We start from the raw sequence: 22803 nt of genomic DNA, 5'->3' as shown, positions 1-22803 counted from the left end.
AGAGAGAGAGTGCGATGCTATTGCTAGCTTGGTCAATAGTAAAGCAGTCACTCACATTTGAAAAATGTACGGGTGTGGTCAGTCATGCCCGCAGATATAAAGTTCTGAATGTGGTCCACCTGTCATGCCTGCCGATGTAGAGTTACGGGTGTGATCCACCAGTTATGCCCGCAGATATAAAGTCACGGGTGTGGATCACCAGTCATGCCGGCAGGTATTAAGTTATGGGTGTGGTCCAACAGTCATACCCGCATATATAAAGTTATGGGTGTGTTCTACCTGTCATCCCCGCAGATATAAAGTTACGGCTGTGGTCCACCTGTCATGCCTGCCGATGTAGAGTTACGGGTGTGGTCCACCAGTCATGCCCGCAGATATAAAGTTGCAGGTGTGTGTACAACCAACAACTGTAAAAAAGTAACAAATATATTTCCCACCACATGCCAATCAGCGTCGCATGAATTTGTGGTCAGGCGAATCGGCGATGAAGTGAACTTTTTCTTTGCGTCGGCCAGACTCATTTCGTGTCAAACGCGTCTTTCGCGTCACGTGGCACGACTTTACGCTTCTTCACACGTTTGCGTTGACTTCACATTTTTAATCACGTAGCACGAATAGTTCAATTTGCATCCGGTGTGAACGCAGCCTCCGTGTATTTAGTGTCTTTTGCAGCACGTGTCCCCGAGATCGTCCCCTCAGCGATTTGTTTTCCTCTTGCGCTCTTTCTAACGCCACTGACTCTTTTACAGCGTAACGATTCGCCCCGATCCAACACGGCGGGCGGTCGTACTGCACCCCGGCTCGCCGGCACATCCTGTTATTTTGATCCCCAGGTCCCCCTCTGGTCTTCCTCGACTTAACCTTTCCTGGTTTGTCTGTCCCGCCCTCTCCTCCCCGTGTTTGCTCCAGAAGCACACTGTCATACTAACAACTCCATGGGGACTGTAAGTTGTCCACGATGTAAGTTCCTCCTTCCGGGCCATCGCCCCCCCTTCCTCCTCACCCCGTCGCGGATCGCCCGTCGGTCTTGAACGCATGCCGGGCGAAATGTTGGCAAAGGTTCTCGTGTACTGTCAGTCGCCATTTCAAGGATCATGTAAACGTCATGTGAACGTGTCTCAGAGTGTTCAAATTCATTCTAAACCATGTATGATTTTTTTTTCGGGGGGGGGGGCAGTTGTAGAGTGTTAAATGTACTAGTGTCACCATGACTTATGAGTTTTTATTGATTTGTTCGTATCGCTCAAACAGCTTCCTCCTTTGAAATGAAGGAAAATGACAATAATTCATTCCAGTATCCCTAAAAATATGAAAAATAGCATTCTAAAGTGTTCTACTTAAAAACAGTAACTTTTATCCAAGGAAATACTTTTCAATGACTTTCGCAAGAAACACTGTTTTTCTTTGAAAAAAAATTCTTATTTTGAAAATCTTTTTTTCTTGAATATCACATTTTCCTTGGAAAAATACAGGTTTTTCTTATATATATAAAAAAATACTTTCTTAAAAAAGATTTGTTACTTTGGCACATGCCATTTTATTTTGGAAAAAAGAGAAAAATAATGTATTCTTATAAGAAGAATTCTTAAATATGGCTTTTTAAACACCCAAAATTAAGGCTTTTTAAAAATATGTATTTATTTATACAGATCATTTCTTTCACAAGGTAACTCATTGTGCTTTACATGATGAAAAGCATTTGAAAAGAGTTTATAAACATTTAGAATAAAGAGAAAAAAAATACAATCAAAAGTGTGTACAGTGCAGGAAAGATCATTTTAAAGTGGAAATGTTGTAAAAGGCATAAGAATTTTTTTTTAACCTGGACCCAAAAATAGAACTTGTTTCGTAAAAAATGTGAATTAAATATTTTTAAGAATAATGTTCCTTTTTTTTTTAAAGATACAACTTTTATTGTTGTGCGATTGAATTGTTTCTCTCGGGGAAAAAAAGACCACAAATATCACTTATCTCCTTGGAATAATATTTTCAAGAATCAAAGGGACTTAATACTTATTAATTATACATATTTGAGAGAAATATTATTCGTGATTTTCTTGTGAATGCACATTAGTATTTCTTGAGTTTACTTTTTTCTCTTAAAATGTTGCTTTTCCGTCTTTATAAATGTTTTACCTTACTCTTAAAAAAAATAGGGATTCTTCTGAAAATATGGATCATAAGATTCCTCCCCAATCCCACCATTTTTTTTACCCTAGAAAAAAAGTTTGCCTTAAAATAAATTTTTCAGGTCATGTCATTGAGTTGCTGTGCTGCAGTTTCTCCTGGGCAGCTCATTGGCGCCCTCTGGAGTTTAAAACATCGCGCTGCAACCTATTTACATGCTCATTTCCGCAGTACCTTTCAAACTTCATGTGACGAAAACACTCCAAACGAAGTACTTTGGAGTATTTCTCGCCATTTCACGACAGGTTGAGTTTTATTTTTTTAAGTAACTTTATTCCTGCCCCCCCCCCTTTTACCACCACACATTTCCTCTTCCAGTCCAAGCCGCTTATCCTCACAAGGTTCCATTCCTTTTACGCCACATTAAGGACACGACGACGGAGACCGTGGAGCGCATCCATCTTGTTGTCGCTTGCTTGTCGTTGAACTGAACAACCGGGGTTGGGAGAAAGCCCACTTTAAGACAGACCGATGGACTTCCTTTAGAAGCAAAGTCCATTTATAATTCAAATCGTTTATTTATGGACAAAATATGGTCTAAAGACGAAGTTTGATTCACTGCTAAAGGTTATTTAAGGTGGATTTTTCCCATCCCCCCTGTATGGTTTGATCTTTGTATCTTCCGTGACTGTCGTTTGTTGCATGAGAAGCCCATCGCTTTTATTTTGTTAGCACACATGAAACTTTTTTTGTCTCTTGTTACTCATGGCGATCAATTTTAAACTGTAGCCGGGAAGCTCGGAAGTCAAATCACACCAAGCGCGTTCGGGGAATTGTACATTAGCTTTGATTTTAAAGCAATAAATCCTGCGGGGTTTTAGTGGAAAGTGGGAGTTTTCCACGAATGGAAATTATTATTTTTTCTGTTTCCACCCAAAAAATATTATTTTAACAAATATTTAAGTAATTGATTTTTTTAAGACTGTTTTTGAATCTTTTCAAAAATAATGGTGACTTGAAAAATAGGCAAAAAAAAAATCTCACAACAATGTTTTTAATATAAATGTTGGGTTTTTTGGGGTAATTTTTTTTTAGTTAAATTGTACTTTTTATCTTCTTACTTTTCTCATAGTTTTTTTAAACTGTAAAATAATTGGAACTTTACGTGGGAAAATATTACTTAAAACAATATTTTGTTGAAAAAAAAAATATATATATGCTTTTGAGGAAATACAATATCTGTAACGTACAACCAACAACTGTAACAAATATATTTCCCACCATATGCCAATCAGCGTCGCATGAATTTGTGGCTCAGGCGAATCGGCGAAGAAGCGAACATTTTATGTATATATCTATTTATTTATTTTTTTACAAAAAATTGAGTATTTCCTCAAAAGCACGATGACGACCACAGATCAGGAAACGCTACAGTATTTGCTTTGCCAAGTAAAATTAATATTTACGTGACAATATTGTGTGACATTTCATCTTAATGTTGATTAATAAAGTTTCCTGACGGCTGCGGTTTGACTTTGGGGCATTTCCACAATTTGGACTCAAGAGTCCACCACGTCGACGTGTGGCGATGCCCCGATGGCAGGTCCAGTAGCGAGCCGGGAGCGGAACCGGAACCGGTGCCGTCCTCTCACGGCCAATAACTTTTGTGTTTGTCACGGACAGGACCTGCCCCGCTCTCCCGTGGCTCCGCCCCTGGACCGGCGTTTCCTGCGGCCAGCCCGGCCGGCCAACCGCCGGCCACCGTCGCGCTGGGCCAACCTCTCGCCGCCCGCCACCTCCGCACCTGGGGGGAGGTTCACCTTCACCTTCCCGGTGACCGTTGGACGGTGCGCGAGCGTCCCGGAAGGTGACGCGCCGGGTTGATGCTCGTCCTCTACCTCTGACGTCACCCCCCCCCCAAAAAAAACAACTCTCTCATTCATTCATTCATCCATCCATTCCCCCCAAATATGACTGAGAAGCTCATTGGTCACCTGAGAAACACCAGCTGACCCCTCAGGGGAACGACAACAACAACAACAACAAGTTCTTCAAATGTACTGTAAACGTCGCTAAGCATCAAAGGTGCCTGTCACACTTGAGTTCTGCGTCTTTTTTGTCATCATCATTTCATATTTCAGATGAGGGAGTATTTGGGCCACACGAAGAAGAAAAAAAAACCCAAATTGGACAATTAGATGAATGTCAAAATAATCGGTTGGAACTTCTTGGAAAAATGTTTTTCATCACACATTTTCCTGAAGATATTTTCATAAAACCTCTGATTTATTTTCTCAAATTTCTACACTTTTCACACTTTACATTTTCCTCATCCTTCTCCCCAAACAAAAACATATTCTTGAAAAACTTTACAGGGTATCTAAAAATACATTCCCCAATTTTTTTTGTACATTTCATTTTCATGGGATTACTTTTTTTCTGGATTTTTTTTTTTTTTACCAATTTCATTTTTTTACTTTATTGAATTTTTTTTCATGGGGATTATCTGAATTTTCAAAATAAAAAAAAGCTTAAAAAAAACTAAAGCTTTTTTTCTAAAATTGCAATTTATTTTGGAAAATTATTCTTTTCTTGACAAAACATTTATTTTTCCTAATTTTTACTTTTTTTGATTGAAACTATTTTCTAAAATTTGACTTCATGAAAAATAACTTCTTGATCCCACACATTAAATGAAAAATGTTTTTTTATAAGATTACTTGTAAAAAAAAAAACCTGTTTGACTAAACAAATAACGAATATTATTGTCACCCAAAATCCGACTTTGCCACTCATTCAAAGATTAATTTTATGAATGATTCGTTTGTATTTTTTCTTGCAAATGATTTTGTTGGAAAGTGCAATTTATTTTCTCAAATTTTCAGACTTTTTGCTCAAAGGTCCCCCCAAAAAATCTAGAACTGTTTCAGTAAAAAAATAAAAAAAATTATTGAAAAATATGATCCCCAACAACCTTCCCCCGCAGAAAAATGTTTCAGTTTCTTTTGCGTGTGGCCCAAATAGCACCCGCTTGACGTAATATTTCAATCCATCTTGGGTTCTTGTTGACGGTACTGTCGAGTTCCCGTTCTTCACCTCTCGAGTTTTTCCACTCCCATTTTGAAATGCGTCAATTCCAAACCCGAACTTTTTCTGCTTCTGTGGTGCGAAGCGGAGACACGTGATGTCATTTTTCCATCTCCTGACGCAAAACGTTGTCTTTTGTGTATTTTGTTGTTTTTTTTTTTTCCTAAAAATATAAAACAACACGGGTGAAGAGAACGAGGAATTATGCATCTTCTGTGTTATCGGTCCAATATTTGCATGACACTAGCACTTTAGTGCACGTACAAAATGAACGCTCGTCACTGTTACAATGAACGGTTTCTCGGTTTTTTTTGTTTTTGTTTTGTTTGTTGTTGTTTTTCTATCGTGTGGACCGCTGCACTCGTCAACGTGTCTTCGTTGTGCGTCCGATCAGAATGTGTTCAGTTTCAAAAGAAAACAAACAGAAAAATAAAGAATGTTTTAGCTGAGAATCTTATGTGAAAAATGTACTCTTGTGTAAATAGTCGGGTAAATGTCATTAAACATGAATGTGTATTTACAACAGCGCTGCCTCACATTGGCTTTCATGACCAAACTGATTTTAAAATTTCTTTTAGAAATATTACAGTACTTTTTTTTAAAAAAAAAAAAAAAACAGAAAATATTCAGAAAAAAATTCCTTCTTGAAAAAAAGACTGGCTTTTTGTTTTTTTAATTAGAATTTCTTTCCTTGGGAGAAAAAAAGAAACACCAAAAGCAATACTTTTTTTTCCCCTCAATATTTTTTTGGGCGGAGGGGTGTTTCAGGAAAAAAAAATCCAGCTTCTCTTCTCAGAAAAAGTAAAAAAAAAAAAGTCCGTTTGGGCAGAGAGAAAAAAAAAAAAAAGCATTTTCATCACCTCAAAAACTAAAAAAAAAAAACATCGTGAGGTTAGGATTTATTCTTTTTCCATACTGCTTATCACCAAAAAAGCTTGTGCGTCTTCTTTTGGGTTGCGGGGAGGGGGGGGGCAAGAAATTTTTGCTTGAAATTTTTTTTTTGTTAGAAACTGTCAAAATATTTTTGTCAAAAATATTTTATTCTTGTGGTTTTAGTCATGCTATGTTTCTCGGAGTTAAAATTAAATTGAATCAGTTGTCTTCAACATTCAAGTCCAAAACATTTGCATCTACCTTTTAAAATGTTTGTTGTCAAACATTTATGCCCATAGCCACTTAGATCAAATCATAAAGTTTTTTTTCCCCCACTTGTCCCAACCCAACCCCCCAAAAATGTATTCAAAAAAAAAAAACAAAAAAAAACTCAACTACAATACTACAAGAATTTGATCATTGGTCATTTTCATGGTACTTGCAAGTACATTTTTTTTTGAAGTTCCAGGTAGAGGTTGTAAATCTCATTATGTAACAGTGACGAGAGGGTGGATGATATTAGTTCTGCAGGAGAAGGTTTGCGCAGTTGACAAAAACGATGGCGTTCGTTGCTTAAAAGCGAGACAAAATCTTCACGTGATTTAGATTTTTTTTTAAAGCTTAAGTTACCGCCATTAATTATTCAGCTGCAAAGTTGCATGCTGGGAGCGGACCCTTCGTCGCATCCCCAGCGAGAGGAGCACAGCGCCGCTCTTCAATTATTTAGTAGAGCGAGGCACACCCCCCTCCCGCCGCGGCAATAATGGACGCGACCTTCATTGCATCAAGGTCACGCTCGGGATGTATCACTATGACAGCAGAGCGAAAAATCTTCAAGCAAATCTTTTTTAAAATCTTTTTACACGACAAAACCTTCTTGGGGAAGTAAAAAAAAAATAAAAATAAACACCTCATAAAATTCTGTTTCATTTAAATTAAACATTTCTGTTATTTCAAAACAACCTAATTTAAATTGTCTTAAAAAATAGCCTCTTTAAAAAAAAAAAAAGACTTCCTCTGGGAAAATTTGTTAAAAAAAATAGAAATATTTCTGTAAAGATTTCAAACCACCATAATTTTGATTTTCTTAAAAAAAATAGCTTTTCTTTAAAAAGAAAAATTTCCTCTGAGAAAATGTTTTAAAAAAATTACAAATATTTCTGTAAATATTTCAAAACAACTTAATTTTGATTTTCATAAAAAATAGCTTTTCTTAAAAAAAATCCTCTGGGAAAATCTGTTTAAAAAAATACAAATATTGCCGTAAATATTTCAAAACAACTTAAGTTTTATTTTCTTAAAAAAATAGCTTTTCTTTAAAAAGAAATTATTCTGAGAAAATGTTTAAAAAAATTACAAATATTTCTGTAAATATTTCAAAACAACTTAATTTTGATTTTCTTAAAAAATAGCTTTTCTTAAAAAAATCCTCTGGGAAACTCTGTTTAAAAAAATACAAATATTGCTGTAAATATTTCAAAATAACCTAATTTTGATTGTCTTAAAAAAAACATTTCCTCTGGGAAAATCTGTTTAAAAAATTAAACATTTCTGTAAATATTTCAAAACAACCTAATTTTGACTCTTAAAAAATAGCTTTTCTTAAAAAAAAAAAAAAAAAAAACTTCCTCTGGGAAAATCTGTTAAAAAAAATTACAAATATTTCTGTAAAGATTTCAAAATAACCTAATTTTGATTTTCTTAAAAAACTAAAAATTTCCTTAATTCTTAAAAACAGAAAAAGTATTGGTAGCTAAATTAAAATAAATTTTTCACATTTCGATTTGGAATAAGACTGCAGTTTTGTGTGAAAAATCAGAACTTTACAGAGCGCTAAAAAGACTCACATTGCCCACCTTGAGAAATGATTAAAAATGAATTTTTTTTTTCATGTAGAAATTTGAAAAAGTGTCAGTTTTAGGAAGCTTAGGTGTCAAAACTAAAATTTGTATTTTTTTAAACCATATTTTATTTTTTTTAGCTGTAGCTGTATGTAGAGATGGACCACACACAAAGTTAAAATATACTTTTAAAAACCATCTCCTTTCAGGATTTATTTAGATTTGTAATTCTTTGAACACGATTCAACTGAACATTTCTTCCCAATGTTTTGGGGGTCAAAAATTGACTTGGAAAAAAAAAAAGAAATCATCAAAAAAGGAAAAAAAAATGTAAATGAACCAACGGGGACTTTCCTCTTCACACATTTATTGTAAAAAATACATATAAAAACAATTTCTGAGACATACAAAAGATTGGAGCTTTAGAAACAGTATATCCAACAGACAAAGACCAGCCGTTTCCTTTTATAACTGCATTACATATTTACAATTCAATAAATAAAATGACGCCTCTGCTGTATATTTTCCTCTCTCTCTCTCTCTTTTTCTACTTTTCCAGATGAGTTTGTTAATATGCTGGGATGAAAGCTGTGTCGTCTGCCCGGGACGCACGCGAAGGGACCAGATCTGGGTTGGGGTGGGGTGGAGGGCTATTTATACAAAATCCCATCCTTGGTTGAGTACACACACACGCACACACGCACACAGAGCGAGCTTTTCTAGTTAGCATTGGTAAAAATTTGAGGTATTGCACGACGCAGCTGGAGAGGGAATTACATGAGGGCTGGCGAGATTTGCGCCCCTCCCCCCCCACTTTATTGAAAACACACACGCACACACCTCAAGAGTACACATCATAAATTATCACCACAACAAGTTTTACATCAAATGAGCTTCGACACACGCACAATTTGGCATTCTTTTGTTTTGTTTTTTTTTTTAACATGCACAGGCCTGCCCCCTAGTGGCAGGACGAGTCGTAGCACCTCAGCAAAGACCAGAAAATGGAAAGCCGCTTGGCCATTTATTCCATATCCGTGTACTAGTATGTTCTTTGACCTCGCTGGTAAATCATATAGTACACTAGTACAACTTTAAGAAAAAAAACATTAGGGCAATTATGAATATTTAATCCTGTTGTGTACTTGTAAAGTTGCAAAAGTAGTGGAGGGAAATGTAACTTGTATTAAACGCATTCTACTAGTGTACTCTAGTCATTGTACTAATGTGCTGAAGTGTCTTACTAGTGTGGACAAAGAGCATACTAGTACATGGACATCTGCATATGGAATAAATGCGCAAACGGCTCGATGGCAAAACGTTTCAGCATTTATTTGGACTGTGAACTAGTAAGCCAAAAGTGGCACTATTAGTGGGAAAAACAGAGCCTACTAGTTTGGGGACTTGAGCTGGATATCAACAGTATAGGATAAATGTTCCAACGGTGTTCCAAACTAAATGGGGACGATTGCAAAGGGGGGCCCGGGGCTTCCATCACTTATTTGATTTCTGACAGCTCAAAAAAAACAAACAAAAAAACAAACACTGACCAAGCAAAGGCAGCGCGCGCACACAGGCTCGAAATGGAGGCCATATGTTGAGCTATAATCACTTTCGTTATGATATATTTTAAAATACCATTACAAAAAGGTAGCGCTGTCCCTTTAAGGCGGAAATGGCGGGGAAAAAAAAGGAGACTTCGGAGAAGTGGGGGGGAGCCGGGGGAGGGATGATGATGATGATGGGGCTCAAAAAGCAGTACCGTTGCCACATGTAACATGATGGGAAAAAAAACAAAGAATTGTGGGTAATTCACAACAAACACTAACTCCGCATCCTCTGCGCGCCATAGCAACTGAATCAGGAAAGGGGCGGGGGGGAGAAAGAAAAAAAAAATTGTAAAAGTGCTCAAATGGGTCCAAACACCAGCACAGAACGGCACATTAACCACCTCGTCCCTCTTAAAAATGCTAAACACCCGGTGACAACGACACCCGCCCTGCTGCCTGCCGGCTACATGGGAGGCAAACGTCCCGCCTCCTCAAGTTGGGGGAAGAGGAGGACGGGGCGGGAGTGGGGTGTTACATCGTCAAGACAACCAACCTGCGAGGGGTTAAAACCAAAAGCAGCCATCGCCGTCCTTTTCGGTTGGTTTGGAAGTTGACAGTTTGTGGTGAAATGGTCTGGACCAATACGAGGAGGTCCACGCTGCCGGGAGCTTCTTTATGGATTTCAATCTTCAGAAGGAGAAAGTGGTGGCATGTGGTCTCCTGTGAGGAGCCCAGAGGGGGAGGGGGGGGGAATAGAAGTGCCGAGGTGAGGCTGACGGGAAAACACGTCATTGGCGTTTAGGACAGAGCTGTACCTTGAAATGTTTTTCGCCGCGGTTGAAGTCAGTTGAGGAACTTCATTAAGATAAACACCACTGTGTGGCATCTATCAACTACTCAGTTTGTAAATACCTCATTTTGATGAAACAAACACCTGCTTTATTTCCAAAATAATATTAATATTTACAGTTTCATAAAGAATAATTAGTTTTGTTTTTCATAAGGATTCATTATAACAACTTACTGTTTGATGTTAAACGAGGTCTCACAACCATTCGTCGATGCATTAGCTCATAGATTCGTCGTCATGCTACTTCGCAAGTCAAGGTACCGCCGTAAAACGTCGAGAAAAATCAGTGAGCCCACCTGAGTCGTCGCGGGGGGGGGGGGGGAGTCATGTGACCTGGGAGTCAGTCCGAGGGGTGCTCGGGGCAGCAGGGCTTCACCTTGGCCCACGCGTCGATGCAGCTGCGGGTGAGCACAGTTTCAGATTCCGTTCAAGCTACGATGATGGCCGCCGTCTCATTTGCGGCACAAGGACAAACTATGCCACGTTTCAAGCTAAACGGACGCGAGCGGAACACATTCATGGACACGCGGATCCTAATCTTAGGGTTGATTCTTATCAATGGACAGCAAGCGAAAGTGAAAGGAAGTGACGGGAAAAGTGTGACGGCGACTGGGTGAGAAGTTCTCAGTCAGGAAGTGTGACTTAGCGAGAGAGTTATTAGCATCGTGACAAGATTGCCCCAAAATGGCAGTCTGTCAAAATGATAAATCTTGTCGGTACAGCTGCTTCAACTCTAGTGGATAAAAGTACCGGAATTTCCGGCCTATAAGTCGCGACTTTTTTCACACGCTTTCAACCCTGCGGTTTATTGCGGTGATGCGGCTAATTTGTGCATTTTTTCCAACGTCCGCAACGGGGCACTCGAGCGGGAAAGGTGAGTGAGACCGTCGCATCCCCAGCGAGAGGAGCTCACCGCTGCTGTTCAATTATTTAGTAGAGCGAGCCCCCCACCCCGTTGCAGACATAATGGACACGACCTTCATCGCGTCAAGGTCACGCTTGGGATGCATCACTACGACGCTTCCAGGTGGGACAGCTGAGCTTAAAAAAAAAAAAAAAAAATTCTAAATCTTTTTTACACGACAAAACATTTTTCTTGGGGAAGGAAAAAAAATCCTTCTCATAAAATTCAGTTTCAAAAGAAAACCTGTTGAAATTTCTTTACAAAAATATTTCAAAACAACTGATTGTCTTAAAAAATAACTTTGCTAAAAATAAAAAAAGGAACATATTTGCCGAGGAAGTGAATTTTACCGGTCCAGCACTGTTAGCGCTGTGCCAGCGTGTTCCTGCCGTGTCTGAGTGATTTTTACCAGTATGTTTTTTTTTGTTTTTTTTTTTAAACTGGCCCTGTTAGCACTTGCAGCTTTTACACAGTTGTGGCATATGTATATACTAAATGGTATTTCCTTTACAAATGTAGTGGGTGAGGCTTATAATCAGGTGCTTTCTGTAGGCCGTTAATTACTCTACATTAAAAACAAACACACAAAAAAGTGCATGTGACACCTTCACATTAAAGTAAAAAAAATTATCTCCCAACTGCTCCCCTTGACCTTCCCCTTCCCAGCGGGCGAACGTGCAATAGACTCAGTGTGATGGCGACAGAAATCAAGAGTGGCTTTGAGTGAGAACGGCCGCGAGCGCCAGCGAGGGACAAACTGGAAATGAGTGACGGAATTTGAGTGATGGCGTGAGACTCGAGCAAGAGATTTACAGTGAGCGTGCGTTACGACAGAGATTGGACGTGAGTGACGGTGACAATTTGAGAAAGAAAGTGAATAAAAACGTCCGTGTGCACATGAGAAAGAGATAGGGCGTGCCGTGGCCACGTTTCGAACGTCAGCCGGCTGCTGGGTGTATCTGTATTTCGGCGCGAGGAGCCAAAAAGGGACCACACCTCTCAACCTGCCCTTTGTCAAAGAAGGAAATTAGCAAGACTTGCACGGAAACCTCACATCTGCGCGCACTGATGTCAGCCTCACGTGACGTAACCACGCCTGATGTGCAACATGTGCGTTGCCTAACCGCATAAACATTTCCTGCACTCCCATGACAGGAGGCAAACTACAAGCTCACAAAGGCCAAATAAAAACCAAGCAAACACTTTTACAAGCTGCAGTTTGCAAACTTCTACCCCCAAACATGTTTTTGTAATGTTGAAAGCAAAACAAGGAATGACACGAACCAACTTGAACTCCAAATGGACTCCAAATGACTGACTACTAAAAGCCAGTTGAAAAGAGAAAGCGATTCCTCCTGATCAGTAAAGAAATTGAAAATAAAAGTTTGAATGAATAAATATGGGGGAGGGGGACGGTGTTTTATATTGGTAAATTTTTATAAGTTAAAGTAAAACTTTTAATTCACGACCTTGGAAAAAATGTACAATAAAATGGTTATTTTGTTATTCTTAAAAACAAAAAGTGAAAATACTTGTTTTTCTTTTAAACAATTCTATTGGTTTGCAAATACATTTGAATTAAATAAATAAATTTTACTTTTTAAAAAAACTGCCACTATTTTTTTTTCTATTTTATTCATTAATTTGGTTTAATTCAAATGACCATTTCCCTATTTGTGCGTCACTCATTGAAAATGTTGAGACTCCAAAGGCAGGAAAAAAAAAAAAAAAAAAGCTCTGCTTTTTCAAAATATTTAATTCACAATTCTTTTGACTTTGTACTTTCAACAAACGACCCATAAAAACGAGTCAAACTACACCCGACAATCTTAAAAGTCAGCATTTCATCAATGAAATGTCCAGTGGGTGTTTTTTGATGCAAGCGGGGGAACCTCGGCTAACTTTAACAGCGCGGCAACGTATCAGATGACCTCGGGCGCCGACGTGTGATATTGATTCCAGTTCCAAGTAGAGTGGCGGGTCATTACCTCTTGTGGTAGACGCAGAGGCACGCCAGCCTGGCAATGGTCTCGCCCTGTACCAGATCCTCCAGACAGATGGAGCACTCGCCGCTGTCTTTGCTCAGCAAATCCGCTGGACGGATGCAGTGATGCACAGAAACTTAGTCAGTCATCGGTGATTCTTATTGCCGAGGGGATTTCCTGAAAGCGCGCGCGGACACACTTACTGTTGTAGGGAAGCGGCGGAGAGGTGAGGCAGCTCAACAGGTGATCTTCGATGCGACCCCCCGGGAACAGTTTGGAGCAAAAAGGACAGCGGATGTCTGCAGACACACACACACACGCATACACACAATGGATGTGGTCCGTCCAAGGAATGTGTCAAAGTACAACTGCTTTATACAAACACCGCTGTCCCCGAATTATTTGTCGCTCTCAGAACGCGCAAACTGTTGTGGCTAAGAATACATAGATACCACTGTAGGACAAGTACATTTAACTTTTATGGACAGAATTTCTAGGCGCAGCCGAGGCGTAGAGGGTGTCCGGTTTGGTGGCCCCCAACATCGCATCTCTGCTCTTTGCAGATGATGTGGTGCTGTTGGCTTCATCAAGCCGTGATCTCCAGCTCTCACTGGAGCGATTCGGAGCAGTGTGTGAAGCAGCTGGGATGAGAATTAGCACCTCCAAATCCGAGACTATGGTCCTCAGTCGGAAAAGGGTGGCTTGCCGGGGGATGAGATCCTGCCCCAAGTGGAGTAGTTCAAGTATCTTGGGGTCTTGTTCACGAGTGAGGGAAGAATGAAGCGGGACATCGACAGACGGATCGGTGCAGCGTCTGCAGTGATGCGGACTTTGTATCGGTCCACTGTGGTAGAGAGGGAGCTAAGTCGAAAGGCAAAGCTCTCAATTTGCCAGTCGATCTACGTTCCTACCCTCACCTATGGGCACGAGCTGCGGGTTGTGACCGAAACAACGAGATCCCGGATACAAGCAGCCAAAATGGGTTTCCTCCGCATGGTGTCCTGTCTCTCTCTTAGAGATGGGGGGGGGTCAGGGTCGAGCTGCTGCTCCTCCCCATTGAGAGGAGCCAGATGAGGTGGCTGGGGCATCTGATTCGGATGCCTCCCGGACGTCTCCCTGGTGAGGTGTCCATGTCCCACCAGAAAGAGACTGCTGAGACGACCCAGGACATGCTGGAGAGACTATGTCTCTTGACTGGATTGGGAACGCCCCGGGATCCCTCTGGAAGACCTGGAAGAAGTGGCTGGGGAAAGGGAAGTCTGAGTCTCCCTGCTGAAGCTACTTCCCCCACTATCTGACCGCGGTAGAAAATGGATGTATGGACATCTCAAATCAGGTTAAAAAAAAAAAAAAAAAAACAACAAAAAAAAAAACTTTGGAGTAGCAACTCGACATTAGCAGCATACTCTTCAAATTGTGTAACTTTCCTAACAATCTTGCCATAAATCTTACTTAAAATGTAACCAGGATCACAAGCATTTTGTCTGAAAACTAAATAAAACTAGTAGATACAGCAGACAAAAAAAGAATGTACAAGTAGGAATATGGGTGACATGTTCCTGCAGTGAGTCAACTACAAAATAAAAGATACTAAAAATAAATACAGGGCCGCTTCCTGAGAATGCTTAAATTGTCAAACAAAACATTCAAAGGACAACTTTTCATTTGAGGTGCAGCACTTCAGAGGCTTCGCAACAGGAGTGCGCAACGGAGCTTAAGAAAGTTGCTGCTTGCCCGACGTTTGTTGCTGGAATTGGTGGCAAGTTCATTCATTTCACAGGGCGGAATATGGAGTCAGCTAAAAAAATTTTTTTAATCAAAATAAATAAGTTATCTGTCGTGACCTTGAGATATCAGTGGAATAGTACCAGAAAATTTTTAAAGTCCGAAACGTCCAGCATGAGCACTGATACTACTAATCGGTACATCAATAGTTCCGGCATTACTCCACGTTCATTGCATTCTTTGTAAAATGCAAAAAGATAATGCAAGATCTTTATTTCTTCTCAGCTATTTTATCTTTGAGGTGAAGGATTTCAAGTTCCATGTTTTAACGACAACTCCACTGCTTTGACTTTTGGTTTTTTTTTTGCCCCACCATTTCAATATCAGATGTGCTTTAGGCAAATATCCAGTGCCATGAAAAATGTCCCCCACCCTTTTCAAATTCTAATATTTTTTGCATAGTTTTCCCCACTTTAAAGAGGCTCTAACATATGCGTTTTGTTTTAAAATATGTTTGAAGTGGTGAAAACGCATTAAAACCGATCAGTCGATCAGCTAAAAAAAAAAAAAAAAAAAGCCAATTATCGTCTGATTCCGATCAGGCCGATAAGAATCAACGCAAGGTCTAGTGGATGATGCAGTGCAGATTGCGTAACTGACCGGGCCAGACGAAGAAAAATTCCTCGGAGCCTCCAAAACGTGCCGCTGTCCTCAGGTGCCGTGTTCGACATTGTGTCACCAAACAACGAGGTTGCTTTTTTTTTTTTTTTTTTTTTAAATTGTCCGCAATACCGATTCAGATTTGAAGTTGAGCCTCCTCACGTGATTTTACATCGTTTCTTTTGAGGGCATCCATTTGACACTCCAACAGCATGTGCGAGTTGAGAGATGGTTCGTATTATTAAGGTTTTGAAACCTGACTACATGTATTTAAGTGATTTTTTTAATTCATTAAAATTGACAGAATTGTTAAGATAACTCCTCTGTGGTGTGTCAAATTTACGGGCTTGCTTAGTGCCACTTTAAAGCTCCACTGTCATGCCTATAAACATTCTTAAATAGATATTGTAATAAAAAAAAAATACATAACATTATTCACTTCAATGTCTATACGAAAAAATAAATATGAGCGGAGAGTGTCATCCACGCGCAAAGTTGCGGAAGTCTCATTCAACATCCAAGCGGTCACCATATTGCCTGCAACATCATCAGCAGATGTTACACCGGGACATTCGCCATTGAAAACACGTAGTGGCAACTTGCTATGGAGCATGGAAGCTCTTTTCGAAGAAGAGAACATCTCACAAATCGAGTGACATGACCTGGCCAATATTACCCTATCATTTCGAGCCATATTTTGATGATACGCGGATCACATCTAAGTAACAACAGAATCCCTGACAGTATGTAGCATACTCAGAAGGATGCCCCCATGCCAAGGGAGGGGGAAGGTCTCCTTTCTCCTCCCACACGGGGCCAAACTATCTCCGCATCAGGGCCAACGTGGAAGCAGTCGCCAGCGAGCCGATAAACCGGGTCTTTTTTTAAAGTAGGAAGAGTAAATCCATCCTCCCGAGTGCTTGAACAATATCCAGAAAAACAACAAGCCGGCATTTTGGCTAACACGAAGGAACAATGTGCTACCTTCCAGCAGGTAAAACTAGTAGAAGCACACGAGCCAGCTGAGTTTGCTGCTGCTGTTAACGTTACTTCCTACTTCTCCTCAAAAACAAATCCCTCCAAAAGGTTTTTCATGGCGGGAGTTACAAAAAGCCATACGTCAAAATCTTGCTTTGTGTTGAAAAAAAAACAGATGCCTTTTATTGATAACATACTAAAACCATGGATTTCATGACACCGGACCTTTAAGATAAACAGGGGGGGGGGGTCATTTTTCTTTTCCATAGAGGGCCAGGTACGTTTCCTTTTTTTCCTTAAATGAAATCATTTAAAAACAGCATTTCACGCTCAATTTGGTTATATTTTCCTCATATGTGGAAACTATGCAAGAATAAGAATTTCAAAAGGGAAAAGATTTATTCACAGTACTGAAGAATAAAAGTCAGAATTCTGATGTGACAACACCCTCCTGTTATTTCTCAGATGTGTAACATTTTACAGGATGTCGGCATCAAAAGGAAAGACGTTGCTTCTATGTTTGGTAATCCCAGAGAGGCGGGAATAGGGTGCGACGCTCAACACCCGGCGCTCAACTCTGCCCGCCCGGGTGCGTCAAAAGCAAAATGTCGTTGTCGGAGAGCAATTTAATTCATTTATCACACCAGACGCACTGCCATCTGATTGCATCGCTTTGTAAAAAGCAGTAATGCTTGTGGGAATATCATCTGCGTGAAAGACACAAGCGGAAAAACCTGACTTTCAGCTACAAAATCTGAGGCGATTTTTTCTTTTTTTTTGCGAGAGCACAGCCTTGGGACGTAAAGGAGGCGAGACGTTGCCTGCACTGTAGGGGAATGCCAGAAACGTTTAACACCAGACACTCACTTTCCTTTTTATCGCTCTCAGGAAACTATTTTACATGCAGTCCAGACGCTGATGTCTTTTCACAACCTGATTGCAAAATGCTGCATCAGTGTGTTAAAGCACAGGTTTTACCCCAGGTTTGATGTAAAATGTAAAAATAATGTCTGACAGCTGCAACGAGTAATCAAATAAAAAAAAAAATGTTGCAGAAAAATGCCTCAAACCCAAGACATGAACTGGCTGACGGATTAGCCAATTGACTGCCGGTCAACACTGCACTCTCGTTTGCTGACGCCCACGTCACTCACCAGGCCCCACCTTTTAACAGCATTACACAATTAGTCAGATGCTACAGTAGACGTGATGCCCAACCCAAAAGGTACAAACAGCCGCACTGACATGTCTTATTGTACTTAATAATGCAAGATCACTCAACTGGATAATCAGTAAAAACACTTGATTCTAAAAACATTTAATAGTTGGGAGTCTGAGCCAGATTATCTGTTACAATTATGATGTGGATAGTTTGCAGGCGCCGTCTGTGATAGATCCTCATTTTTTTTTTTTTTTTTTAAATAAAATCAAGTCCACAAGTTCCAGTTATGCGCACGACCATCCGTGGACGACGCAGATGGTCCAAAGCGTTCCCTCCTGGCCTACATTCTTCCACGCCAGCATTTCCTTGTGACCCCAATTCCCCATCACATTGGCTGGAGGGCCTGCCCGGGAAAAGCCCAAATGCCTGATGGTAACTTTGTCCCATCTAGTCCCGACTCTGCTGAAAGTGAACCTAGGCTTTCATCAAAGAAACATGTCTGCTTTCTCTTTCAGTCACAAGGCCTCCACTGTGACAACTGTCCGCACCGCTCTGGGACATGATTGGAGGGTAGTTCTGCATGTCATTCCATTCCTTATGCTCGTAGCTCAGTTTACACAATGTTGCCTCAGATGATACTTATTATAAATGCACAAGATTATCCGCAGAAGAATGCGAATTCCTCAAATCAGTTTCGCTTTCACACATTTATGGTGGACAACAGTCTTGCTGCTTGACTGTGACAAAGTTAAAACTGTCAGCATTTGCAACTGTCATTTACACATGGTCAACAATTATTACAGTTTTGCCACAATTATTTTTTGGAGACTGTATATGTATATATTTCTTTCGGCTTGTCCCATTATGGAAAATAAGGCCACCCTCAAACTGGGGTTGTTCCGCTTCACCTGTCAATCAAATACATCTTTAAATTCGCTGTCGTCAAGGGCGCTTATTTATTTCAATTCCGGTTTTAAAGACTGACCGTTCCACGCCTCTCCGGGTCTGTTAATCTCCACGCCAAAAGCACACGTTGCCGAACGAACGAGTCACAGCATTAAAATGCATACAACAACGTATACACTCAATACTTGAGTTCATTAAAGACTCATGATCATCTATTGCGTAGCTAGCATAGATAATGTTAGCTCACTAGAGCCCTCTCATTGTTTGGTCAGAACGACAAGAGGTGACACAATCATTGACATTTTCCGAACATCTTTAAGCAAAGCAAATTTCATCAACATATTTTCTTTCATGGTGATTTCAAGTAGCAAGCAGTTTTGTTTTGTTTTTAATCTGTGAGGCTGGCCACTTGATTAGGGACCGCAAGGAAGACAGCAGGCAGAAGCCCCCCTCCCACATGCTGAACATTCATTGTGTAAGGCTAGCAAAAAAAAAAAAAAAAAAAATTGACCTTTGGTGAAAGCGGACAGCCGCACAAGTCATTGTTTTATTTTAAACATCTGTAAATCTTGGGACAGCATGTACACTCGGAAAAAGCACAGTGTTGCAGGAGTTTTAAGAGTTATGTCATACTCATGTGAACTCATAGCTTGGCTCTACCCTTTGTGACTGACTGGCTCCAAGTCAGCAATATTTTTCATTCTCATAATATTTACACAATTGTAACCATAAAAGTTCTCCTCCTAGCTCAGAGCTGGCGTGAAGCTGCCGTTCACATGGGCTAATTAATACTGGCGAATCCTCAACACAAGGACTTTTTCCACAGAAGAGGTTTTTAGTCACTCAACCTTGACTCGTTTTATTTTACTTCAGGATCTTCCCGTTGCATTGATTGGCAGAAAGCACTTATAAAATCCAACAATGACAGCTTGTGGGATTCAGAAGTACCTGAAGTGGCATAAATATTTTGCCAGAAGTGCAGCACAATCCATGACAGAAAACCCTACTCCGGCCTGAATTTATTTTCTCAGTGAGGTTATGCTTAATAAATAGACTTACCCGTGATTATGTTAATTGGGGATGAACACACACACAAAATGGAGAGACGCTAACATTTTAAACGACATTGTCACAGTGGAGTGAGCCGTTTAGCTCCTTAAACCGCGAGCCTGTTAGCTTTCGGGTTGGCGGACTTTATAAAGAGTTAACCTTCAGTCATCTGAAACTGAGAAACAAACAAAAAAAAAAAAAGGCTATGGAGTATTGGACCAAGCCAACATTGGGAAGAGGGTCCACCGGCATTCCAAAAGCCCACTAGCACAGCTAACGACATACCCGTCCAACTGTGTGGGATCAGCGCGCCGCCGCCTCACCACAATGACAATCTATCGAGTCCGGGAAAAAAAAATGTTCATTTAATTTATCGACCAATAAGCTTAAGTTACGTAGTAATTATCTTGACAGGCCTAAGTCATTTTAGTGTGCTTGCGAGTTAATTCTTAAAACTAATGTGAACTGAGACTCAAATAGGTTGATGTAGATGAAAGGTAACAATTACATTGTCGCCCCCTCAACAAGACTATGTTCTGAGTCAATTTTGATTCAAGAAAGGAAAATCATGATTTGAAAAATGTCTAATTCAAATGATGAACAGCAGATCTTTTCAAATTGTAGCTGTAGCGTGTCTGACATGAATGAAATGGACATTTAACCAACAGTCAATGTTTCAGAGAAAAGGGAAAGTGTATTTTTGCAGGAACAGACCTTGCGCCTGTGTCAACGCACCCTCTGACCTCTGGATAACTTCTGTTCTATGAGTATTCATGAGGCTTGAGCTGTTTTACACCTTTATAGCTTAAAAATCCTCCGCGACCCTTTAAAAACAGACAGGTGTCTCTTTCTGTCCAAAACGTGTTGGAGATAAAGCCTGTTTCAAACTTCCCTCTAAACACCAGCGGCACTGTGCCATATAAAAACGGAGACAAAGAGAGACTTATGATTCTGCTGGACTTTACACCGATCTAATCGGTACTGGCCGCTGATTAGCATTTTATGATGATCGTCTGATTGGCTTTAATCTCAATTTGCCAATCCCAACAGCAAAGACTCCACTTTGCCATAGTGTACAATATTTGAACCCAAAATGCAGGCTTATTTTTTGCCTTGATGTGTCTTTTGACGTAGCCCCCTATCATTCTGATAACCAATGCAGTTATTAAAAAAATATATGGTGTGGGACAGACAATACGTAATGGCTGCATCAGACTACAACACAAATTTGGTCTCTCACTATGTCAGACTACTGCAATAAAATCTTGCACTCAAGTACCGCCACATCCTATGTTTTACAATCACTGACCTTTATTTTGCCAAATCAAAGGGGAGCGGATACACTCGTTACCACGGCAACAACAAGTGATAGAGTTGCGTGTATTACAAGACCACAATGGGGGAAAAGGTGTGCAGGTGGTGAGCAGAGAACGTTCATTCAAGACTTACAATACGGCTAGCAAGCAGGCAAAGAAACATAATGTAGCCTAGCAAATTAGTGCACAGTTCGTTGAATCGTGCTCTAAAGTTTGGTTCTGTGTGAAGTAACTTATATACATCCATCCATTTTGTTTGCCGCTTATCCTCACGGGGGGCACGGGGAGTGTTGGAGCCCATTCCAGCTGTCAACGGGCAGTAAGTGGGGTACACCCTGAACTGTTTGCCAGCCAATCGCAGGGCACATAGAGACAAACAGCCGCACTCACAATCACACCTAGGGGCTATTTCGAGTGTTCAATTAATGTTTCATGTTTTTGGGATGCGGGAGGAAACCGGAGTGCCTGGAGAAAACCCAACACAGGCACGGGGAGAACATGCAAACGGCACACAGGTGAGGCCGGGTTTGAACCTGGGTCCTCAGAATTGTGTGGCCAACGCTTTATCTGCTGTTTCAGCATGCCGCCTATTTTATATACAATAAAGTAAGTTTGTTGCAGTAGGCTAGCACATTATTTATGTCATGTTCTATTGTTGATTTGACCAGAATGATTGGAATACATGGGGTGACAAGATATTTTTGAAGATACTTAGTACTGTATACTGTAAATGACCAAGTCTTTGAAATACACATTGCTCCATCCTTAAATCAGATTGGTGATCTGTTGTCTTTTTTTTTTTTTTTTTAAACCAGCGGCTCGGCCGCCCAAAAATCTTGAGGTTAAAGCAGAGTTTCTGTAGAAACGTGGTGGAAATCCACAGTTCTCGGGAATGTTTTGAGCACCTTCTCCTATAAACAAATACTTTTCTGGCATGTACACTTTCAGTTTAAAGACCAACAATTTTCAATGACTCAACACACTGGTAAATCCAAAATCAATCGAAAATCCGCATAATTTCGTACAGTCGACTGGTTGCTATTCTTAAAACCAATGCGTAACGTCTATCAAATCAGTCGCTACGTCAGTGGTTTCTATTTATTTGACTTAAACACGACATTGAAATTTTGAGTGGTCACGTCTAGACTTACTGCCATGGCGGTTGTTAACGCGGTAAAGGCCGATCCAAGCCTCAGACACCGGCCGCTGGTGAGTGCCCCTAACCCGGGCCGACCTGGCGCCGACGCTACGGCCCCCGTTGTGTCGATTTCCGGGCAGCCGCTCGGAAAAAGTGCGGTGGGGCGTGCGGCCTGTTTCCTCCGCGGGTTGGTGTTCGGCGTTGGCTGGAGCCTCCGGGCTTGTGCTGCCGTCCTCCTCCGCCTTGCCCTCGCTGTGGTTGTCGTCCGCCGGGGACGCTTGGCTCATGCTAGCCGGGATCCCGTGGTGGTCGGCCGGGCTTCCGTCGGCGCTCGCGCCATGCTGTCCGAGGTCAGAGTCGCTGCCCTCCTCCGAACGGCTCCGGTTCACTTCGGTGTCCTCGAAACTGCCAGAGAAGTCCACCATGAGGCTTGTGGGCCTGGCGCAACGGGGCCGCCGGTACGAATCCCGCTTGGCAGTGCCATCCTTCCCGAGAGTGGACGGCACCACCGGGTCTTCCTGGAGGCGACTCGCTCTCGTGCCCATCGCTAGCGAGCGGGCGGGCTAATAGAGCTTGGCTAGCTTGGAACGTTCACAAAACTCCGACAACGACCTCGACTCGATCCTTTCAGTCGCTGTGTACTGGACTGGA

General features: G+C 40.9%; 2 protein-coding genes across 3 annotated transcripts in view; one reads left to right on the top strand and one right to left on the bottom strand.

Annotated features, from left to right (window-relative positions):
* LOC133511121 (microtubule cross-linking factor 1) overlaps positions 1-5707 on the top strand; it is a 39143-nt gene extending 33436 nt beyond the window's left edge. For both annotated transcript variants that reach the window (XM_061839755.1, XM_061839754.1), the window contains one exon: positions 3811-5707. In XM_061839755.1, coding sequence (XP_061695739.1) covers positions 3811-4011 — 201 coding nt within the window. In that variant the 3' untranslated portion in view covers positions 4012-5707. The remainder of the gene's footprint in view (positions 1-3810) is intronic.
* A 2905-nt stretch (positions 5708-8612) lies between these two features.
* zgc:66427 (uncharacterized protein LOC406256 homolog) lies at positions 8613-22700 on the bottom strand. Its single transcript, XM_061838625.1, has 5 exons — positions 22166-22700; positions 13421-13516; positions 13221-13326; positions 10625-10726; positions 8613-10198 (listed from the first exon to the last, which is right to left on the bottom strand). The coding sequence occupies exons 1-4, from the start codon at positions 22695-22697 to the stop codon at positions 10669-10671; spliced, it is 792 nt and encodes a 263-aa protein (XP_061694609.1). The 5' UTR covers positions 22698-22700; the 3' UTR covers positions 8613-10198; positions 10625-10668.
* Between the last annotated feature and the right edge of the window lie 103 nt (positions 22701-22803).

The sequence above is a fragment of the Syngnathoides biaculeatus genome, chromosome 13, assembly GCF_019802595.1.
Source record: "Syngnathoides biaculeatus isolate LvHL_M chromosome 13, ASM1980259v1, whole genome shotgun sequence".
In the NCBI taxonomy this organism is placed as follows: domain Eukaryota; kingdom Metazoa; phylum Chordata; class Actinopteri; order Syngnathiformes; family Syngnathidae; genus Syngnathoides; species Syngnathoides biaculeatus.
Note: the sequence above shows the minus strand (reverse complement) of the source record. Positions and strands in the feature narration are given on the sequence as shown.